Here is a 24,079-nt window from a genome sequence, read left to right as displayed (position 1 = left end):
GCAATCCCCTCATTACCCTCTTGCGTCCTTGCACTCCTCATAGTCTCACATTGTAAGAGCTGCTGGATTGCTTTTATTTGTCATCCCCCCGAAGACGTGCCCATGACTCGCTCTGAGCCCGCTCTGCCGAGGGGCAGCACTGCCCACCGCCCCAGCAGAGCCCTGCACACAAGGCTGACAGTCCAGGCTCCCTCCAGTAGTCTCCTTCGTGAGCAGGGAGTGAACTGTCTCCTTTCTGCTCGCTCTGTAGACAACCTTTTCTATGCTCAACTGCTGCCAAATCACAAAACACAGAACCTTCAAACTCCCATCACTTCTTCTTGCAGAAGAAATGGCCTCTATATATACACGCAACATAAAAATGGATAATTTTCCCCAAACCGCCTGCTACAACAGAATAAAAATGCCAATGTTAACATGTCAAAAGATCACAGGTGTGGACCAAAAATCTTAGACCATTTTTTAAAATTATCTGAAAACTCAGCTTATACCCCTGTTACTTTCAACACTCATCATGTTGAAACAAGCCAAAATAACAGCTTCAAGATGACGCCCTATGAAAACCCAAGACAAAAAAGTGCTCATGCCCATCTAATGGTGCCACTTATGCCCTGAGCACTAACTCCACAGCTCCTTGTCTATTTTCTTTCTAGAGAAGAGCTGTGGCAGAGGTCCCCCGGCCAAGTAGACAGCAAAGCTGTGAGCCCACGTGCTCAGGGAGCCAGCACAGGGACAACAGCCGAGCCACCCATCAGCCTCCAGGGACAAGAGCACCCAGCGATCCCCCCAGCACCGCTCCAAGGAACTCTTGTCTTTAGGAGGCTCACATCATACCCAAACCATTTATCATCACTGTCCACCTCTGCTGTTCTCATCTGCTTTCCCAAAATATTCCTCACATGGAAGATTCCTCTCTGTCTTCTACTTGAGTTCTCCTCAATGCGTCTTCTTTTTCATTGATGTACCTGCGCAAGCTACTCAAATTGAACAGCACAGGGAAGGAATTTTGGAAAAAAGCTCAAAAGGTTACCATTTTCCTTGTGTTCTCACTCTTACATCTAAAAGCCATTTAAAAATACCAAATATGAAAGCTTAAAATTCTAGTCTTACACTAAAAACACGGGATATCTGGAAAATAGCTTCTGAAAAGATTTAAGAAAAAGCAATTTTTATAAAAATGGTGATTAAAGACAGAATGCTCAGATGTTGTAGAAAACAAAACAAACAAACCCAAAGCAATAATTTTGCCAGGCAGGCAGAAAAATGAGTGAAAGAAGTTCAAATTCTTGCATTTTAGTTGACACCATGAGCTGTATTTAATTAGAAGAATTGAACAGAGCTGCGTCTACTTTTCACATAAAATTGCATCATTAAAGATTTATTTATCAAATATATTTGCACATAAATACAGGAGCTCAATAAAATGCTGATAAGCAGCAAGCAAGATATTTTCCCAGGGACTTTCTTCTCAGCAGTCTGCAGAGCTAAGTCATAGCAGTAAGTGCCTGCACTCCCAGAAGAACATTTCTAACTGTTACACATCAAAAGGCTGAAAAGCACAAAATTACATTATCAGTACCACGGACTCACTACCTTTGATTTTGCACTGCTTGTGAAAGAAGTCTCAAAGTCACTTTAAGTTTTGGCTACGTATCCAGCACTGAAGGATTCCCCTATAAAATTACATATGGAAAGGATTTCACTGAAAACCAGAAGCGATCACACGAAGTCAAGAACGCTGCCCAGGCGCTAAAAGAGTCTTCCAAACACTGGAAGAAACATTTTTGCTCGGATTTTTTTTTCCCCCCAGTCTCAGAGAGTCACAGAAAAAAAAAACCCATTAGAGTGTATTTCTCACAAGTAAATCATGCTGTGTTTATCAGTATGCGCAGTTGACAGGACCCTTCTTCCATGGAAACCAGATGGCACAAGCACCGCCAAAATAGCCAGCGTCAGTCAGGACGGCGAGTGCCAATCCTGGGGCTCGGCGAGGAGGCGGAAGGGCGGGTGGTTCCACACAGCCAGCCCCCCATCCCGCCTGTGCCTCTGCCAACAACACTGGGCAGATGTTGGAGCACCGGCTCTTGGGCGCCTGCGCACACCGAGACACGTATTTTCTATGGTGAATCCAGGCCTGATTATTGCTGCCTTCAGCTTGGCAACCTGCTCGGAAAACCTGACACATCTGCCTGGTTCAGCGAGCTCCCGGAGCCTGCACGCTCCTCTACGGTGTCCCCAGGGAGCACGGAGTCTAAAGGCTCAAGACCTCAGGTATATCTAGACCCAATTAATGCAGCAAACTTCATTTTCTCCTAGAGCAATTTACTTAAACTTAAAAGAAAAGCTTATCTCCTTGAATACTGTGTAGGTGTCACTGCAGCAGAGATAATGTGATTGTGATGCCAGAGCTGAAGCGGTCTCAGGAGCTCGCTCCTGTCCTGCACGCTCCCATCCCACATGCCCCGCTGCAGCCAACCCGCCGTGGGACCATCTCCTCCCCATGCAGAGTGGGAGCTGGGGGCCAAAGGACTACCAAGAGAGGAGTGCAGAGGGCCTTGCAGAACCGAGCTGAGGAGCTCTGACCGCTCTCCCTTTTTTAGAAGGAAAAATTCCCATTAACTTCTCTGGAAGCAGGATTGGGCCCGGAGCCCAAACATGCTCAGGGTTCCCAAGCCCTTACTCACCGCTCGCAGCCGGACTCGCTGGCACAGGAGCCAATGGCACAGCCGGAATGTGGGCAGCGAGGGCTGCAGGAACCGGCGGTCCGGCAAGCGCCACCTCCGCTCCTCCAGCCTGCGCTGAGCACGGCCAGACGAACCATTCCATGCTTGGGACCTGCCGCATGAAATACTGTCATGTACTTTACAAACACCGCTTGCTCTATCCATGGATAGGTATAGATGGTGAATGCAGACGCTGTCAGCTGAGCTTCCCATGCAGGCTCTTCACACAAACTTGAACTTGCAGCCACCCAAGTCAGGCCAGGTTATTTATAATGCTTTCAACGTTTTACATTTCTCTCCAAATAATACCTGCTCCAAGTTCAAGCCCAAGGCCTCTTTTGACTTGCCAGATGATCTGCAACCGTCTCATGACTTATTACATTGTTATCATCACTAAGCTTAGCAAACAGGGCTGCTAAGTCTATTAATCTTCTGAAACACAAAGCCTGAAACCGTAGAAACAAAACATCTCACTACAAGATATATAAAATGTGGTACAGTGCGATAAGGGGAAAACTCAGTGCGCGCTCCGTTAATTTTTTTCTGTGACACTGCAAGGAAGACTGACGCACTTTTGTAAGAACCCACTCTGAATGTAACGTTAATGGCAGGTATGCAAGTGAAAAAAATGCCTTTTACAACAGCAGCCTCCCTCAGGGGCCGACAGTAAGGTATGCTTCCAATAGGAAAACCTGGGCTATATGCAGAAGTTTAAACTGCCACCTGTAAATTCAAAGAAAGAACTGATAAAATGAGTCAAATACAGCTGGGCTAGCAATGGAGGGCTATGTGAAAGCTCACTTCTCAAAATGTCAAGTGACGAGACAAATTTTAACCCATATTTTAACTTTAAGAAGTACTTGCATCTTTTTATTGCACTGAAATTCATTCTGATTCAGCCACCAATATACAGCTTGCATATTTATGCCCCAAAATATTTTTTTTTTTTTTGTGAAAACAAATATTTGGCATATTTGCCAAAAGGTCCGAAGAGCAACACAGGCAGTTGCACGCTTTCTGAGAGTGCTCAAAGAAGGGCTGGAAGTTGCTTCTCCCCAAGACTCGTCGCCAGCAGCGACCGGCAGCTCCAGAAGGACACACAGAGTCAGGGGCAGCACTACCTGTGCCCCCATGCTGGGTAACGCTGATTATACACTTGCCTTATGGAAACAATACTCTGGCTACGCAAAACTCACGGACAGTTTTGGTTTACTTAGTCCCGGCTTCCTCGGTTTTCCTGTGCAAACAAAAATGAGCTCTGACTGCACTATTTAGCATCCTAGTGACAAAACTATACTTTTACCTTATAAACTGCTGCTGATATTTCTAATTAATACCAAATAGTGATCATTCCATTAAAAATTCAAGCTGCATTTAGTGAGAACTAAAGTGAGACTTTAGTGAGGACAAACAGTAGCTACTGCAAATGTTGACTTTTTTTTTTGTTATAGTACATTAAAATAGAGTTCTCCCAGGTACTTCTAATAAAGATATCTTGGATAAAAATATTCTTTTATAACAATGCAGAATATGCACATAATTTAAAACAAGGACTATTTCACAGGGTAGTAACTGACAGCAAGCAGACATTTTAAAAAATTAATTGATCCCAGGGGAAAGGCAATTCTCCTGACACATAGCTGGATTTCATCTCAAGGTCAGCACACACCAAACCCTCACACGGCCATCAATGAGCCCGGCAGGCATGGGCAGCCCTGTATGCGGTGACCTGCACCAGTTCGGCGCTGCTGCTGGGCTCTCCTCTTGCTTCCACCCAAGTTACAGATGAAATTTCATACCAGCCACAGAGCAGGAAAACTTACTGCTGGTTCTGAATGCACAGAACAGCGTAAAACAACATTTGTCACTAGCTTTATTCTCCAAAGGAAGCAATGACTAAGATGTTCGCCCTGCACAAACTGCCGAAGGTAGAATGGGAGACATGGACTGCTCGCTTGAACAGCCTTAACAGGAACCACGCTCCACTAGACAGTGCCATATGCAAAACCTTCACCTCTTTTTATATTAAATGTGTATTTTTTTTTATCTTAAAACATATTTTTTTATCTTGGGATGCGTTCACGTTTCATCACAACTGTGATACTGTTTTAATGGTTCCTTCTCTTCCCTTGTTAATTGCTGCGAACTCTCATTGACACTAATGGGAATTACAATTGCACATACCCCGAGCAGAACAGACTCCAAATGTGACTGAGGATAGCAATAAAACACCATTCACATGTTTATCCTTTTGGTAAATAATTATGGGGTACTAGGAAGGAAATGTTGTTTACTTTGCTGCATTACTTGGGAAACTAAGTTTACAATATATAATTGTTAATAAAATAAAAATAATAATAATAACCCTAGGCAACTGCTCTAATCCCTAAGGAACACAAATAGTGGGGACCACCACATACGCAGGCAAAGGAAAGCCCTGGAGCCTCTGCCTGCCCCAGGTCCCCCTGCAGGGCTGAAATCAGCAGGACAGATTTAAACGTACAAGTCCCCAGGGAAGTGATCAAACCCAGCCAGATTCAACACCTTACAGCTGTTAGGTGTATAAAACACATTAACCGAAATCCTGGATCTACACATCCGAGCTTTGCTCACGCTGCAGCAGATCTCTGGACCCTCTGGCAGCACCTGCACGTTTGCGTGCAGGATTAGTCTGCCACCTCTTACAAATGAACAACAGTAAAAAAACCAGATTATTTCAGGTAACACCTGATCACCGACATGAGTGTCCTTCCCTGTTCATACTGGAAAATCGTCACAAAAATATACAAAATACAACCACAGTAAAATTCCTTCTGGACAGGAGTAGCTGCAGGAATTTTTTGATAAATATTCATAATTACTGAAGTCATCCTCGGCATGGACAAAAATCATAAAAATATGACACCAAAAGGGAACAGCACTTTTTTTGCAGTTTTATCTTAATAAGCTGGTCTTTGCTAACAGCAAAATCACCTCTTCATAGCATTTGAAATGTGCATGAGGCAAAGGAAAACACACATTAAGCCTTTCAAAGTAATGAAGAGTTAATGCAAGGCATCTTTTAAAATGCAACACGTGTGACTTCCTCTGTGTTAGTACTGTTAGAAAAACGATGTTTGCAGTTTATACACATGCGGTTCCTAAGTAGCAATCATCCTCTATTCTGGACATCAAGAGGTGCTAAGGCTCATCCTCCTAATTACAGGCATTCCTGTGTCGTTACCACCTTCGCATTAAATCTGAAGCAGCAGAATAAAACAAGTACTTAAAGGAAATAAAAACAGAGGGGAAAGTGTATGGTTTAATCCAAACCGGACTCTATCTTCATCTACAGCACGCGAGATTTTCATCTACAGCACGCATATAAGAACCTTTGCTGTGGCCATGGACGGTTAAAACCATGCAGCTTTAACAGTCTGTCTCCTCTGGGCAACCAAAATAATGGCCCTGTGGAGCAACACCCTTTTGACTGTTTAATGTTTGTTGCAGCTGTTTGGTGTGATGCATCACCATCTCCTGTACTTCAAATTTATTTTCCAGGTTTACAATATCCACGGGCTCTAAGCTCAGGGAAGTCATATTTGCAGGGATGCAAAGCGATGCCGCTGGGACATTGTGCAAAGGCCACGTTTACCAGTCCTCTGAAAATCCCTTGCTGGGCAGGCTGCAGTGAATGACGTTACAGATTCTCTTCAGTAGTATATTCCCTGCTTATACGCTTCTGGAAAGTAGCATTTTCAGTGCTCCTGAGACGTGCGAACTGGACAAGCACCAGAAACCTCCATGCAAACTAGGTTATAAAAGAAAGCAACAGCAGCACCTGCTACTTTCAAATGCTTGTCAGTGTGTGGTATTTGTCACAGAGGTGTCTAAAACTGTCAGTTTATTCAATCCTTGGCCTCACTATAGGCAGCAGAATGTAAATTCAGTAATTATTACCTAGTAATACTAGGAAAATATGAACAGCATCTGAGACTTGGTGAAGCAACAAAGTAGTAGAATTCAAGACGTGGATTAATACCAAACAAAATTAACCTTTCTTCAAAACTAAAAATGAATGTCTACATCTACGGCTTGAAGCAGCTTAAGTCACACTTATTTATTTCTGATTATATTGCTGAAATTCCCAAAGCAGAACAAACTAACGGCATTTCCAGTCTGAAGTAAAATCAGCCAAAACCCCTGGAATTTTCAGGTGCCCCCCCAGCATGCTGTGGCCGGCAGTGGCAGAGTCTGCCCACGGCCCCAGCCCTTCCAAGGGGCCTGTGGTGTGGCTACTGTGCATGATGGTGAGGTGCTCCAAGAACCCGCACGGCACCCTACTAACCACCCATGCCCGGATCTTGCTTAGGATTATGCTTTCACAATCTCCCAGGTCTCCCCAGGATGAATCGGGCCCATGACACGGTACACTGACCGCAGCGAGGCAAAGAGAGTAACTCCTTGGCCCTCATTGCCTACAGAGAAACCTCCAGGTAATATTCTAAATTATGATTACTTCCGCAATTAGATAATAATATACCAGAGAAATTTTAAATTAAAATTCTCTGCTTCCACTAATTAAACTGTTTTGTTGGTACTCCTGAAGACAGATACTATCCATTACCTCGTTAATCTCCCAGATCTACAACTCTAACATCTTCTCCCACGAGGGTGAAGAACGTGGATCAGACATCTGCCTCGGAGGCTTGGAGCTGTAGGCAGTCATTGGATACCTCTGAACTGGCCACTTCCCGTGTTTGCAGTACAGCTTTCAGCCCAGAAAAACATGAAGCTTGCGCCTGTCCGGCACGTGGCACAGCTGTGCCTCACAACACTTCTGAGACAGCGAGCATAAAGGAGGATTTTGTGGCTAAATGAAAAGAAATCACAAAGCAAGGCTGTTCCCATCGCAGGGAAGGCTGGCGCTGTGCAGTCGATGTATAGAAACCATACCCTCCGCTGCAGCAGAGAGGGGGTTTCACAGGACAGCTTTGGCACTGTTTCCCGACTCAAGCAAACTACAAATTGCTCACACAATGCCCCAATTTCGCCCATTGATACAAATGCCTCAGAGTACAACAAAGCATCCTTGGACTCAGACCCTTGCCTGCCATTCAAAATAAATTTAATCCAATGATGGCTTTAAGGAAATGAGACAATAAATACGCCCTGTCACTTTCTCTCTCATGTATCAGACTAAGAAACCTGTTGCCTGTGTATCTTCCCTCAGTAGCCCAAGTAAATAACAACTGCACAATCCTGTATTTTTAGGTGTCACACAGATTAGGCAGGCTTCACAACTACCGTTAATTCATACATACAACGTACAGGGTAATAAGTTTTCAAAATTTTCTCAAGTCTGGAGACTAACTGCTTGTTAAACTTGAAACGTTCAATCACCGCCATCACTTTTCTATTTAAACACCTTTTGTTACAACTAAGCCTAAAGGAGTTCTGTAGCTCAGAAGCCCAACCTTTAAATCCAGGGAAGCTCAATTCCATTTTACAATGTCCTGGTCCACACCCTATCCGACACGAGCCGAGGATAGCAGACTGACATAGGCCTCACAAAGTTTAAATTGTCAAAGCACAGGCTGCCACCGCAGAGCTCAGCTCGGCGTGCACCCAGCACCCGGTCCCCTCCGGAGGGGCCATCGGGATGCTCCACGCCGCAGGAAACCTCCTGGGCAGTGCTCCCCCCGCAGCCCGGCAAGTGGGGGGACGCCCAACACCTCAGGTTTCTGCACTGCTACCTCCCGGCCTTCCACCCACAGCACTTCTGTCACCCATTCCAGTGAAGCTGGGGATGCCAAGCCTTTATTTTCTTTTTTATCTACTTTAAATTGTCATAATATTGTTGTATGTATGTCAGCTCCCAACATAAGCAGGCTGGGCCCAGCCAGGAGCCTGAGACTCACCCAAGCGCCCAACCTCAGGTGCTCACCCTGAAACCTCCTCTGCAGTAGTAAGTACCGTCAGTTAATTATTCATTATGCAAATTATTTCCTTGTTGTCACTCTCATTAGAACCCTTTTTCCGTACTGCCAAAGATGTAGTCCAGCTATTTATTCAGTGTTACTATTCATTATTTATGTACCTGTCAGTTACATCTCTGTTGAACCTGCTCTCATGCAGTTTCACTAATCTCTACATCTTTGTCACCTGTGTCCTTCTGCGACTGACATGTTTTGCAGCATATATTCCCCCCTCAAAAAATCACCAAAAAAATAATTCATTTCTAAAAGAAATAATCATATGTTTTTTCTAAAATAAACATTCTAAAAAGGCTTTTCTCCCTTTTTCTCTTCCACTATACTAACGTCTTCACAAACTGATTTGTTTACAGTAACTCGATGTGAGACAAAGTTCTGAATTCAAGAACTTTCTCCAAAAAGAATAAAAAAATAATACCTATTTCCACCACACCGTTAACGCAGGCACTCCCGAGGGGACAGGCAGCACAGCCAGTGCCGGGATGCGGCCCGACGCCGCGATGCGCGCCCAGACCGCCGACGTCCCTTTGAAGTTACACCGTCTTCTTTAACAATCTAACCCAAATAACTGCGCTTTTTTTGAGCACCCGCATTCCCAGGAGAGAGGCGCGGCCGGGCGGGAGCCCCGCACCGCGGCCTGCCATGGCCGCCCCGCCGCCCCGGACCCCGCCACCGGCCCGGCCCGGCCCGGCCCGGCCCTCCCGCCCCCGGGGCTCTCCCTCCCCCGAACCCTGGGGCCGCTCCCGGCTCCCACAGCCGGGCTGTCGCACCCCCGGCCCCGCCGGCGCCAGGCAGGGCGGCGCGGGCAGCGGGGCCGCGCCGCTCCCTGCCCCCCCCGCCGGAGGACGGCGGCTCCCCCCGGCGGGGCCGTGTCAAAGCGGGGCCGAGAACCCCCCCCACCCCCCCGCCGCCGCCCCGGGCAGGCCGCCGCCCACAGCCGCCGCGCCGGGAGGGGGCCGCCGGGCCGGGGGTGGCGGAGCCGCACGGCCCCCGCCGGCACTCACCTCAGGCATTGCTGGCGGGGCGGGCGGGCGGCGGCCCGGCCCGGGCACGGCGGTGGCGGCCGCGGCGGCCCGGCCCAGTCAGGGGCGCATGCTGACAGCGCCGCCGGCGCGGCGGGCGGGAGGCGGCGGCAGCGGCCCGGGCTCCCCGCGCCGGCCCCGGCTTCCGCCGCCGCCCCCGCCCCGCCCGGAAGCGCGGCCCCGGGCCCCGTCAGGGCCCCGCGGGGAGCCCCTGCCCCCCACGCTCACCTAATCCAGGCGCAGGCTCCGGGATGCCGGCGAGACGGGACGGAGGGGACGGTGGCGGGCTGGCCTCCCCCGGGGACTCGCTTCCCTCATCCTCCCCGCGGCGGAGCGGCCCGGCGCCTCATGAGTCACGGTGCCCGGGCCCCAGCACACGTGCCCGGCCCCGCCGCCGCCTCCGGGCTCGGAGGAAAGGGAAAAAAAAAAAAAAAAAAAAAAAAAAAAAAAAAAAAGCGGGGGGAGGGAAGGGAGTGGAAAATGTCTCCGGCAGAGCAGCCCTGCCGACTCCGCCGCCCGCCCCGGCGTCCTCAAACTGCACTAGACATCGTACTACTGTTTTTCCAGACCCCCACAACAAATGCTGGTCCTTTAATGAGGCGATAAGGCTGATCGTCGTGCCAGAGCAGGCAAAAGGGCCGCGCTTTCATCCCATTTCCCACGCAGCCTTCATCCTGGCAAATAAAGCACGTTGCGGGTGGGATATTTTAGCCCGTGAGGTTCCAACAAGGTGAGCTCGAAGGCCCCTAGGGTCCCCGGGGGGCTGTGCCGGATGGTGCAGGGCACCCATGGGCACCCCGGGGCACCCCACAGATGGGGCCGGCACCCACTGCGATGGCTGGGCACTGCTCTGAGCCTCCTGGTGCGCTGAAGAGACATGGTCCCTTCCAGACCAGCACGCCCATCACTGAGGCACCAGTTCTGCTCTGACGAGGGTCACTCGGGTTGGCATTGGTACAGCCATGCTGGTGATGCCAACAGGAGCAGTGCAAAAAAAGGAGATGCATTAGAATCATAGAATGGTTTAGGTTGGAAGGGACCTTAAAGATCATCTAGTTCCACCCCCCTGCCCTGGGCAGGGACACCTCCCACCAGACCAGGCTGCTCCAAGCCCCATCCAGCCTGGCCCTGAACACCTCCAGGGATGGGGCAGCCACAGCTTCTCTGGGCAACCTGGGCCAGTGTCTCACCACCCTCACAGTCAAGAATTTCTTCCTAATATCTAATCCAAATCTGCCCTCTTTCAGTTTAAAAGCGTTACCCCTTGTCCTATCACTCCGCTCCCTGATCCAGAGTCCCTCCCCAGCTTTCCTGTAGCCCCTTTAGGGACTGGAAGGGGCTCTAAGGTCTCCCCGGAGCCTTCTCTTCTCCAGGCTGAACACCCCCAACTCTCTCAGCCTGTCCTCACAGCAGAGGGGCTCCAGCCTCTGATTATCTCCGCAGCCCTCCTCCAGAGCCACTCCAACAGGTCCATGTCTTTCCTGCGCTGAGGGCCCCAGAGCTGTAGATTAGTCAGACACAACGTAAATATGTCCCTTGCTAGAACACTCAAATCTAGGGCCACATGCAGAGGAATCTCAACAAAACAACGTGGCACTAACCTAAGGGGCAGAAAAAGAGAAGGACGTACACCCAAAGAATGCAGAGAGGCAGACAGGCTGCCAGCAGCAGGATGCGTGAGACACCAGGGGACGCATGGGGGCCAGTCCCAACAGTGTTCGCCCATCAAGACAAGGGAAGCGGGATCGGAGCTCCAGAGATGGTTGTAGGGACAAAACAATGGAAAGAACTGGAAATAGCCTGCCAACGCCAAGACTGGAGGAAGCACAGCAATGATCTTCCAAGATTTAAGGACACCATAAAGAGCAGGGAACAATCTCGTCTGTATTTATGGTAGTGAGGACAAGAAGATGGGCTTAAACTGCAGAGAGAGAGATTCAGGCTGGACTTAGAGGGGAAAAAAAAGGACTGGCAAGCATACTAAATCAAGGTTAGGCACTCATCTGGAGGAGTGATTTAGGTATGCTCCATCCTGCCTGGGGTGAGGGAATGGATTAAGTGACCTTCTGTGGTCCCTCTTCTAGCTCTTTCTTCCTCTGACCCTGCTGAGGTTTACTCTTTTTGATCTATACTTCTCTTTTACAGTCTGCAGTCTGTTCCATCCCTGAGGCTCACAATAGACCTCTTACATTGTTAATTCCTTTTTTTTTTCCCCATTTTCTATAAGAGAGTCCCGTGCCTTTAAAAACTATGTTTTTCAGTTCTCTATATTTTACCATTTTAATAAAAGCAGTGGCAGGATTCTCTGACTTTCCCATTTGATATCAAGGCAGCAGTTGTGTCTTAGCCAAACTCACACCTAAACCCTACAAATATTTGCACTGGTTCCAGGAGACATTTTACTTAGTATTTTTTTCCAAGTATTATATCATATGAAGAAACTGTTTATTGATAAGGCTGAGTATACTTCAAAAAACCTCTCTTTTCCCATAAATTTTTAATTTTTATTTCTGTTTTCTTCCATAGGGAACAATTCAGAGAACTGTTACAGCAAGCGCTCCAACAGTTTCTGTTCCTCCCTGGTCCCTGTTACTAAATGTAACAGTAGGTGAATTAGTCAAGACAAGGAAATCCCTTCTTGCCCCTCAGCGCAGGCTCTGCCCCAGCAGCTCTGGCGGGTGCTGAAGCCTTAGATGATGCCCGGCCCCAGCCCACAGGTCTCTCGGTGGCTCGGCGACGGCCACTGGCTGCCATTGCTGTGCTCCCACCTCTGCGCAGGAGTGACAGGTACCACAGGGAGCTTCCACAGAGGCTTTATCCGCTCTTAGGTTTGGAAAGCATTACAAAACGGACTTGTCAAATGCTTGCAGCTACACATCCAGAGAGCTTTCTCCTCGCTTTGGTTAGGAAAATTAAGAGCCAATCAAACACATGAGTGTTTACAGAGAGAAAGAGTGTGAATCCTATAAACAAATTCTGCTGCCAGCATAATCTACACCATGCCAAAAAGACATCACAGTGTCTGTAAGGAGGCAATTTTTTCTGAAGTCCCATAGCTGTTATGCATCGGTCCTTCACCGGCAGGGCCTACAGCACAGGGGGATGCACGGCGAGAGAAGGGGTTCGAGGGCTGCTGCAAGGAGCTGGGTACCACGCACTTCAGAAATTAAAACACAAAAAACTATAGAAGACTTTTCCATGGTGAAGTTTTCAAATTTGGCCTGATCTGCCTTCTAGCTCCCTGACAGCTCAGGCCAGTGCCCCAGTCCAGCATGGGCACGGCCCAGGGGTTGATTTAATGCTTCGGTGCATGTGCTGCTTGGGTTGTCCCGTGCCCCACATGCCTCTCCCTGCCCACCACCTTTTGTGTGGAAACACCAGATACTCCGAATGCCTCTGTCCTTTACACCTTATGCTCCTTGCTGACTTTATTCTGAATTCTGATCCCTTCTATTGCTTACTACCACACCGAGTTCTCTCGACTGGAAGCACGCGGTGGCCACAGCAACACTTGAGGCTGGATGCTGTGACAAGCAGCGGTCGTGCAGTGGTGCCCTGCGGCTGGAAAACAAACACATGGCCTCCTTCCCCCCCCTCCCCGAGCAGGCTCCCATTTTCAGACGTGGTTTGATTTCAGCCTCTCCCTGTTTCCACAGACTGGGACTCCCATGACATGTATTTTTTAAAACTGTGAGGCCGGTGTTCACCCCCAGTCAGCAGGAACAGCAGACTACAAGGTGACTACAAGGAAGCTACAAGGCACACTGACATCAGAGAAGACAAGGAAGAAGGCAAAGGGTTTATCTCAAGTATCAGGAGTATTTAACACTTGCTAGCGTTAAACATCTCTATCAACACAGACACATTGTTCCAAATTCTTTTTTTCCGAGCAAACACTCTGGGGGTTATAGGGCTGTGAGAACTTTGTCTTTCCAGCTTCTTCCTTTTGTGCTTGTCTTGTTTCCCCCAAATCTTGTAATTTGTGTTTATAATTCTGACCATCACTTGTTACCCATACACAGTTATTCCAGAATATGTTTATTTTTATCTTATAAATGAAAAAAATCAGTACTAAAGTGGCATCTCCACTGCAACTGAATGCGACTTTTATTCATTTATAGATACTGAGCTTTTGTTGACTTCTGAAATTTTAAATGATCACTTAGAATTACATCCGCCACATCCTTCAATCTGTAACAGAATAAGCCAAACCAATTTGCTGTTTGCTTTGAACTTTATTAGGCTTGGAGGCCAGAAGACATTTTCCCTTAAATTTGCCTTTTTTCCTGATCTGTACTCAGGGGTGAACTAAGCAAAGAGTGATATTTTGTGAAAAAATGTGCTTTTCAGCTTTAACAGATAATTCCTCGCTTTACTTTGGGAGACAAATAATATTACCCGCTTGAAAGATCTGAACTCCAGCTGTTTCCTTCTTAAGGCTTTCTGTTCTATTATACAGCCTGGCATGAATGTAAGTAACTTTTCTTCTTGTGTGCTCTAATCACACCCTGCAACAGACCGCGCAGCACTTCTGAACCGGCAGTGAAACTGAGATGCCTTGAGCATCCCTCCTCAGGAGCTGCCCAGACGGAGCAGCCTCAGGAGTGCTGAGTGCCTGGGGAAGAGAAGGCATCTCACCGACTGGGAGAGCGTTCCAGTATTGTCTGTTTATCTTTTTTAGCTTTTTTTAATAGAAAACAGAGACTGAAAAGACAAAAAGAAATACTCCTTTTTCTTTCTCAGGAAAATATGCCATGAATTTACACTTGCAGTTCAAAGAAGTTTCATCCAGATCAGTAAAAAATTAATGATAATTGGTATCCCATCATATTTTTATATTTGCCTGACTTACCTGACTTTGCCTGTCATTATATATAGCAGTGGTGGTACAGATGTACCACTCAGATAACTTCAGCACTGGTTGCACGTCCCTTGATAGTCTCTGGGAACGAATACCATAATGGATCATTTGTTGCTCTTCCTGTTTCTGTTCTATCACAAAGAAATACGTGGGGCCGTTTCCTTTCTATACACTTGCATCAGTACGCCGGGCACCTTCACAGCAGTTGTTCCGGTCACAAAGTTTTCTGTACAAACTCCTCGCTGCCCAGATTTCTCTTAAGTAACTTCAGTAGGCCGGTGTCTGCACAAATGATCTTTTCTACACACAGAACCTGCTTTAAAAAGTAACTGGTGTCTAAACTGTGCCTCCTTGTCCTGTCTTGACAGTGGGAGCAGGGTGGGTGTGGACACTGAGATGGTCCCAGCTGGAATGGCAGCTCCCTACCCAGCCCCCTCTACCTCCATGTCAAAGAGCCTCACTCCGCAGCCGTTATTTGGTTGTGCTGCTAGATGAGGTTTATTTAGTTTCATTTTCCCCGTCAAGTCCATTTTGACACGACAGCATGCAGCGACCTGCCTGCTGGGTTCGGTACCTGCTGCCTGCGCAGGCAGCAGCCCTGCCAGGCGTTCCTGCTGGGAACCCCCTCAAACACCTCCCGTCTTTGACAAGGCACAGGGACAGTTTCCCTTATGCCCTGTCCATCTGTGATGTCATTTCTCACTATATCCTACAAAATGAATGTATTCTCTTTCACAGAGGTTAAACCCTAGAGCACAGAGGCCAAGCACAAGCTCTGCAGTAACAGGATGTCCAGGCAGGGCATGGTAAAGAGGAAACCGTAGATCCAGGGGTCTCCCAGATTATCATCTGATAAGGGTAATTACCATCTGAGTTATCAAACAAGACAATGGACTAATCATCTTCCAGCAGAGAAAGATAAAGAAATATGTCATTGTACACTTAGCTTCATATGTCATTCAAACAAAAAGACATAAATTAGGAGACAAGGGAAAAGAGAAACATGTTGTGTACAGAGAAAGTATTTTGGGGGACATTTTATGTTTTAGAGTCACTAGGTGTTACTACAACTGGAGCAAAAAAAGAGGAACTCTCTTGGCTGGGCTGACACAGCCCTCTCAGAATTGAAGCAAGAGTCTGACCTCCAAAACTTGTGCAATGGTTGCCTGCCTGTCCCTTAGAAACCCAGTGAAGAAGGCTGCAGGGCCAGTGAGGACGCAGCCCAGGCCGGCAGAAGCCCCACAAGAACGGTGGTGGGACACCAACATGTCCTGAGTGTTGTGTGTGAGGATGGCTGCAGGCACCCTCCTCACAACCATGCCTCAAGCAGAATAAAAGCACCTCCCGCTTCAGTTCCTACTTCAAAATGATCTGAAGGAAAAAGTTTAAAGGGAAAACTCCGAGTGACAGGTCATCCTGTAACAGGCATGGCATTAGGGACATAAGTGAAAATATATTTAAAATTTCTCTTTGCCATTACAAATGTGATAAATACTCTGAAAGATGACTTAAGTCTCTAGAAGAAACTTGTATTATGGAAGCCTCATAGAGGCTTCTAGCCCTCCCTCAGAGATGGGTTTCTTATGACATTCGATATGGGCAGGAGAAGGTAACTCGTCAACTCAGCAACCATTTTTTTTTTTTTTTTTAATCATTACTCCATAAAAGCAGCCACCCTGGCAGCCTGCTGCCTGCCCACGCAGCCCCAGGGTCCCTATAGAGGCCTGGTGCCTATAGGCAAGCAGGCGTATGTGACTGGAGGTGCGCAAACTGATGTGCACACACAGCCAGCAAGGACCACAGCATCGAGCTCAGCTCACACCAGCGCTTTCCTTCAGACCCCAGCTCCTGCTTGCGTAAGACTGAATCAAACAGGAATCTTTTGCTAAAGAAGAAAACAAACAAACAAACGAACGAAAGTCAGTTAAGAACGTAATTTAATTCAGAAATGGCTGAAAAAGGCCCTGGACTGCAGCCAGCTGTGTGGCTGGCGCTGGGTGGGAACCGCCTGGCTGATCCCTCCATCCTCCTGGATGCTCTGTGCCCGGCATGGTCCCACTGCGCCCGCAGCACCCCTGGGCTTCGTCCAGCCACGCTTCCAGCTGTGCTCCTGAAAGCAAAGCTGCTCTCTTCAGCATTTACAGCAAGGTAGCGCTTAAAGGATAACTACATTAAGGGATCCGCAGTGTCCTCCGCAGCCTGCCCCCGATGCGCTCGGCGGCTGCAGCCCGACTGCAGAACCCCCACCCGCCAGGGGCACGGGGTGCCGCTGCACCCCCGCCTCTCACACAGGTAAATAAAAATCACGGTGCAAATCAGTCTAGCTTGAAATATATCTCATGGCTTCATTCCAAATAGCCGGAATACAATGGTCACAAAATAAACCTTGTACTCTAAATTTTCCTTTCCTCTTTTTTTTTTTCCCTGGCCTTTTTTAAAGGCAGATACACAAGTTACTGCAAACACAGACTAAACACAATTACGATCCTAGAGAAGCTATTGGCTTCCTTAGGCTGTTATTTGTTCGACACTCATGAAACTCCAGTTCCCCGAAAAGGTCGGACATTAAATTTCAGTCTTACTGATAAAGAAAGCAATCGTTACATCTCTCCTAACACAGCGCAACTTCTGCAGTAACGAACTTCCGCTTCTGCTTCACGGCAACATGGAGGCCATCGCTTTCACACCACAGTGCTGAAAGATTTAATTTTTTTTTTTCTGTGTTAATGATATTATCCGCATGTGCATTTTAGTAAAGGTAATGTGCAAATTTCAGACTTGGCCCTCCGACTGCACTGTCCTTTTATTTTAAAGCCTCCTGCAACTATCAAGTGACAGTATTTTTGTTAAAAGCAATAAAATATTTTAAAGCTCTACTAGTCAACAAGCATACAAATGAGCAAAAAAACCACACTGCTAATTTCACAGCGAATAATTATGATGCGTGCTGTGTCCTTTGCGCTCTCAGTAAAGATGGTTTCTTTATCACTCCTCCGTCAGTGCTGGAGCCCAGCCGGCAGCGCCGGGGTCTGCTCTAACCTCCATGGGGAGCAGCGTGGTGCTCAGTCTGGCTGGACCCTGCCTGTGATCCAACATTGTGTTTAATCGCAGAAAACTGGTGGGACATTCGCCGGCAGCAGCGTATGCCACGGCAGGAAGCCGAGGGCTCGCTCTCAGGGGATTAATACCATTTTAATTTCGCGTAGGTTTTACTGACGACCCTCAGGGAGCCGGAGCGGAGCCAGGGAGCGATGCTCCGGGGACAGGCACCCACCCGCCTCGCCCAGGGCTAGAGGGGACCCCGGCGCAGGGGGAGCTGAGGAAACACCCCCGAATTGCAGCACAACCATGGCGGGGGTGCCGCACATGAGCATCCCGCCCTGCCGCCCTCTGCCAACAGCACGGAACCAACCGTTACACCGACCTGGGGGCTCTTGGAAGCACGTGAAAACCTTTCTCTCAGCTTTTCCAGTGCAGCAAGCACCACGGGAGATTAATTGACAAAATGAGAGTAAAACCAGAAGACGAGAGAATGATGGACCCGCGCCAGGTTTGTCCCACGTATTCCCGGGTGCAGGTCGGTGCTTGCTCAGGGTCCCGGAGGAGCTACATGCCACAGGGGTCCTGCTGTGCCCCCAGCAAAGACCAGGAAGGGTCTGCTTTGGAATCTGACGGCTACGTTTAATACTCTTCAGAACTGCGGAGTTTTGTTACTTAAACTTTGCACAACAAAACCTTACATTTAGTGCTCATTTCTTCAACATATTATTTAAATCTTCCCTAACTTCTCTCAAACAGCAAGACCTACATGCCACAGTACGCGCAATGAAACGCAGACATAATAAACCTTTCTGAACAACTTACCGTGACCCACTAAAACGACCGCACACTATTCTGCTGCGAGTTTGCATGGCCAGCGAGGGACACAAAGTGGGGTAAAAAGGGCAATTCTTACCTGGGGGCCCTGGTGTGTGGGGTGCGTCGCAGCGTGCTGCAGCGCTCTGGCAGCGCGGCCACCGCCTCCTCCGGCAGCGCGCGGGGCTAATTACAACATGCTTTTCTTGCAACAGCAGGATGGTGGCCTAGCGAGAGGGGAAACGGTGAAAGGCCAAAAGAATTACGCTTTCCAAACCCTATAGGTCTAAGGATGTGAAATAAGCTATTCGCAGTAGCATACAGCAGTAACCATGGCGACGGGCTGTGGTTTGCATATATATTTTCTTAAAGAAGCAAAAATTACTTTCAGCTAATAAAAAAAGAGACGCAAGAGGAAGTGCTTTTGCATTGCGGCCACATCTCCAGTTGCAGCGTGGCGCGCTGCCGGGGAGGCTCACGTCTCGGGCACAAATGCACGGTTTGAAACAAGTTGGTGGAAGACGTCTTGTCTGCGCCCCGTTAATCTGCCCCTCAGCATCTGGCAGGGGGACGGGCTGGGGCCACTGGCCAGGCCATTGCCCGCCGGCCCTGGAATGGGGGCGATGGTTGGGGCGGTGCCCACGGGGCTCCCTTCCTGCTGCGAGCCGCAGATAACGGCAGCCCGGCCGGGGACATTTAGACTCATTTTTGTCATTTCTTCTGCGGCCGCCACCATCTCTGGGCTTTCACAGCCCTTGCACCCCAAAGCCCTGTGGAGTGAGAGCTTGCAACACTCTGTGGACCTTGCTAGAAACGTCCCTTGCTTGACCCAGGGAGCGAAACGCAATGTCCCCCAGAGTCACCAGTCACTGCCAGCCTCCATAAAACCACAGAGCAGGTCCCAGCCCAGGGCAGCACCTCGGCAGGAGCCATCGGGCCGTGGTGGGTGCGTGGGTGGCAGCCAGGGAGCAGCAGCACCGGCCCCGCTGCAGCGGAAACCTTGTCTGGCTTCCTCTCTGCTCGCCTGAGCCGCCTTCCCCACCAGTGCGGGAGGCTGTGCTGGCACAGGGCACGGTGCACAACACCTCAGCTTGCAAAGCAGCCTGGTTCTCTGGAGCTGCTTCCCTCAACTGCCCCCCAGGGCGTGCTGGAGTTGCAACCTGCAGGTAAATCGGCCTGGAAACCACTGCAAAGGGATGCTGCAGTCAACACTAGCAGTAATTATCAACAGGATTTCTTGTTATTCCCCTCCACTCCTCTACCAGTGCCTCCCTCTGCTACTGTCGTGTTGGCAGAAAGCTGGTGTCAAGGCACAGAGGTTCACCACCTCACCATACAGGATGTTACATCAGCTAACAGAAGGCTTCACAAGAGTTACTCATCCCATCTCGTGGCACGTACCAGCTAACCCAGAGCTGGCAGAGCAGTGCACAGCCCCAGCCAGCCCCGCTGCTCGGCTGCAGCACTGTGCAGTACCAGCAGCAAAGGTGGCTGCACCATGGACCAGGCAAGGTGTCCAGTTTTGCACGGCTTCCTCACTGAGGTCGCTGCAAGAGCTGCCCTTTAGCCAAACGGTGTTTTTTCAGCCCTGGTCATTTATATTGGCATTGCTGAAGCCAGAGGTGGGGTGGGAATCATAGACAGGTTTAGGTTGAAAGGGACTTTGAAGATCATCTAGTTCCAACCCCCTGCCCTGGGCAGGGACACCTCCCACCAGACCAAGCTGCTCAAAGCCCCATCCAGCCTGGCCTTGAACACCTCCAGGGATGGGGCAGCCACAGCTTCTCTGGGCAACCTGGGACAGGGTCTCACCACCCTCAGAGTGAAAAATTTCTTCCAGCTGGTTAATCTAAATCTACCCTCGTCCAGTTTGAAGCCATTACCCCTTCTCCTATCACTACATGCCCTTGTAAAATGTCCCCATCCAGCTTTCTTGTAGGCTACCTTCAGATACTGGAAAGCTGCTATAAGGTCTCCCCAGAGCCTTCTCTTCAGGCTGAACAATCCCAACTCATCCCTGTCCTCGCAGCAGAGGGGCTCCAGCCCCCTGATCATCAAAGCTGGCAGGGACAGGCAGGACCAGTGCTGGGCCCCTGGTGGGGGCAGGAGGAAAGGAGAAGTTGCACCGGCACCAGGGCTCCCTTCTGTAACCGCTGCCAAACTTCTGTGCGGTGGGTGGGCTGGAGGGGGAGCGACAGCGGGGAAGGCTTCTTGCTGCAGGAGCAGCACTGGCCCTCACGCCTCTCCCTCAGCAGTGGCCCCTGAGGTCCCCCTGGTCTGGAGGGTTTTAAGCTTTTGCTGTTGGCTTGACTCTTTCAAAGAGCAGAGCATCGCAGAGAGCATCTCTCCAGGATCTGTTGCCAGGAAAGAACAGAAATAGGTAGAGTGCTTAGCACAGTATATTTGCTGCACTATGTTTACATTTGTTTTGCAGGCAGAGGGACTTTACTAATTCCTACAGGTTGAAGCAGCAAAAGCTGTTTTTTTAGGGAGTAGGATGCTCCACGTTTGATACTTTCGCATCTTGTATGATACCACGTTTCACCTTTATACCTGGAAATTAGGAGATGATTTATAAACGAGGCTTTTTCCGTGTTAAAAGCCCAAACAACAGCTATTAATGAAATACACCTTCACAAGGACAAGTCTAGGAAATATTTTTAATGACTCACGAAGAGCATTTTGCGGGGCAGCTGTGGTTCAATGGCGTGTTTCAGGAGCGATGTCCCACCATGCCACTCCGAGCTGCTGTCCCTCTCCTCCTCCCAGCATGGCAGAGCAGGGCAGGGACACCTGCCCGTACAGACAGTACAGACAGGCTCTCCTTCTGTTCGAAAGTGAATTGACTTGCTTGGCAGAACCCCTGCTATGGGCACTGTTAAACGGGGCCAGGATTGTTTCAGCTGAGGCACAGGGTTGAATGAGATCAGACGCTGCTACCCTGACTGTCCACCTGCGAGTCCTTAACCCACAGCAGCTGCGGTGGGGAACATATTTAATCTTTAAGTGTTAATTGCTCTTTAATATATAGTACATTAAAATACATTAACTATTTAATGGAATTCATGCTACAGACATGCACTAAGCAGTGAATTTTTAAATGACTTATTTATACAGCTACTGCTCGTTTGAGGTGGGGGATGAAGCCCAAGCCCACAAGCTTCACATGCGTTCCTAGGTTTTACGATGAAAAAGATGAAGGAAGTTTACACTGCATAGGTCATATTTTATTTTTCAAAGTTACGGGTGTAAAACATGCGAGTCGCTGACCACGACTGCAGGAACAGGGCTGGCCGGAGGCGGCAGGGAGCGGGGAGGCGCAGCCAAGGAGGAGGGGGAGAAACACTGTCTGTCCCACACAGGGTAGCACCGGGGAGATTTTGTGGCCAACGCTGGAAGGCAGCGTGTGCCATCTCAGTACATATATTTACCAGCTAAGTGCTTCTCACAAGATGAAAGTCTCATAAATATTATTGCTCAATAATTGGTCTTGAGCCACCAGCCACAGGGAAGCAACTGAAAGAGCTGACAGTGGCCTGGTGCACCGGAATGATTTTATGTGATTTTTCAGCAATGTAAGGCTTTTCAATCTAATTTAAAATCATGCTTTTCTTCTCTCTTCAAAAGTACCCCAGTCACCCCAACTCTACCAGGACCACGTAGCGTAAGAGCACATTCGGTGTTAACTACACGCCCTGCGAGGCACAGGAGAAAAGTTTATTTTTGTCTGTTCCAAGGATAAAAATCTTTCCCTGCTGGGGTTTGCATCATTAGTTTAATCAACTGATGTAATTAACATAGTAAACAGAGCAGGAAAAACAGAGTTACCTTTTCCAGCAAAGCGTGATTCTCTCCTTTTGGTAACCATCAATCTTCCCCAAAGAGGGAGTTCAAATGTAAAGCCAGATCCAGGACATCGCAGAGATCCAAATCTTGAGGCTTGATTTCAATTCCTAATAAATAACAAAATACGCATAAGTCGCAGAATGCAAATGATAAGCTGATTTGATTTTACAACACTCTTCTAAGAAATACCTGTTCCTAGTGTAGAATTTGGTGCATTTGTGCAAGGGTGTGGATACCGTGCGCGAGGGAGCTCCACTTTTCCCATCCAGAAGCCTTTTTCCAGGCAAAGCAGAGGCACGCGGGTCATTTCTCTGGGCTTTTCAGAGGTTCAGCAGCCTGGTCAGCGTAAAACCTCTGATGAGGGTGAAAGGTACCCAGAAATTTCAATCACAGAGATACAACAGATAAAATTTTCCCTGTGTGCCAGCCGCCCGTCCAGGAGTCCACACACCCTCGAGGTCTGCGTCAGAACGGCGGCATCCCCGGAGAGGGGTCCTGCTCTGGTCTGAAAATCACAGCTAAAATGGCAGAGAGGTTTTTGTCATTTGTTGTACAGTTCTTGCACTGTTGGGCATAGCATGTTAGCAAACATCCCCCTTTCTTCGCTCCTTGGGTAATTCACTTTAATAGGATATTAATGCACGGGCTTGTAAAATGTTCAGAGCAGAGCCAGCACGCTTTCCCTGCGGTGTCAGGTATGCAGCTGGGGAAGTCTTCACGCTGTGATGAATGAGTAAAACTGTTCGTTAGTTACTGATTAAAGATGAACTTGTTGACACGTTTTTGCTCAGGCTGTCGTTTGCTTTGCTGTGTTTCTTTCGCACCGAGCTGAAGGGTCGTCAACACCAGAGTGCTCGGGGAGATTTATGGTGGTATGTCGGATGACAATGCTTTCTACCTAGCTTTTTTCCTTTTTTTTTTTCTTTTATTATTACTCCTAAAGAATTGTCCTAAGCCTGAGGTCTCTCTCAGGCCTTATTCCACAGATATTAAAACAATTAATTCCTTCAGAAGGGCTTTCTTCTCTCTTGAGCCTAAATCATCCCCGCTGGGGGCTCACCAGGAGGACGACAGCAGAGACCAAGCGCGGTGTCTCCGTCTGCCTCCTGCATCTGCGCTGGAACAACATCTTTGCTGTTTGACAGCTCCCCGACGCTTCCTGCGTGTTCCCCGGGTGAAGTCACAGCCCTGCGTGTGACTTGTTGCTGTGGAGATGCCGATATCGCAAACACGGGAAGGCGATGCCAGAGAGCAAAACAGTACACAAAAGCAGAGGAGCCGAGCAAAATACTTTCTTTCCCTGCAAACGTCGTTAGCAACGCTAACCCTGTGGAGGAAGGGTCTTCAGTGAGGACTGTGAACCAGCCTGTTCCCGAGGCTGTGCTGGGACCACGCGTGCCATCCCCAGGGCAGATGTCTGCACCCAGGGCTTGTGCGGCGGCACCAGCAGCAAGGCCACCGCTGCGTCACCGCGCCTGCCGCCTGCGCTCCAGGGGCTTGACATGATCTGGGCTTTTGGTTTGAAAATGCAAGTGTGCTGAGATGATCGATTCACAGTTCTTGTGACAAAGCTCTGAAAGAACCTCTTGCGTGGCACGGCAGCCACTCGAAAGGCCTCAGAGGAGAGGAGCGTGCGGTGCTGCGGGCTGTGCAGGACCGGGGGGCCATGGGGGTGACAATCCCTGGGCGAGCTTTGGCGCCTTCCCTCCTGCAGCAACCCTTCTGGGGAGCACTTCACCCCCCCGCCGAGGGCCATAAACTGACCCTGCCATTACAGGGCTGAACACGCATTACAAT

The 24,079-nt window shown here is 48.9% G+C and overlaps 1 protein-coding gene across 36 annotated transcripts in view; it reads right to left on the bottom strand.

Annotated features, from left to right (window-relative positions):
- Window positions 1-23,461, bottom strand: part of MBNL1 (muscleblind like splicing regulator 1) — a 114,225-nt gene extending 90,764 nt beyond the window's left edge. For 5 of the 36 annotated variants that reach the window (XM_074592738.1, XM_074592748.1, XM_074592751.1 and 2 more), the window contains exon 1: window positions 9,703-9,860. Coding sequence is in view for 5 of the 36 variants with exons in the window: in XM_074592782.1 (XP_074448883.1) it covers window positions 9,703-9,711 (9 nt within the window). In the remaining 31 variants the exon portion in view is untranslated. Of the gene's footprint in view, window positions 1-2,684; window positions 2,831-9,116; window positions 9,370-9,702; window positions 9,864-9,948; window positions 10,383-18,536; window positions 18,953-22,264; window positions 22,390-22,471 lie in introns of those variants that run through there. The other 31 variants (XM_074592737.1, XM_074592746.1, XM_074592762.1 and 28 more) reach the window with 27 other exon arrangements.
- Between the last annotated feature and the right edge of the window lie 618 nt (window positions 23,462-24,079).

Source organism: Larus michahellis, chromosome 6 (genome assembly GCF_964199755.1).
Source record: "Larus michahellis chromosome 6, bLarMic1.1, whole genome shotgun sequence".
In the NCBI taxonomy this organism is placed as follows: domain Eukaryota; kingdom Metazoa; phylum Chordata; class Aves; order Charadriiformes; family Laridae; genus Larus; species Larus michahellis.
This window is presented reverse-complemented; position numbering and strand designations above follow the sequence as displayed.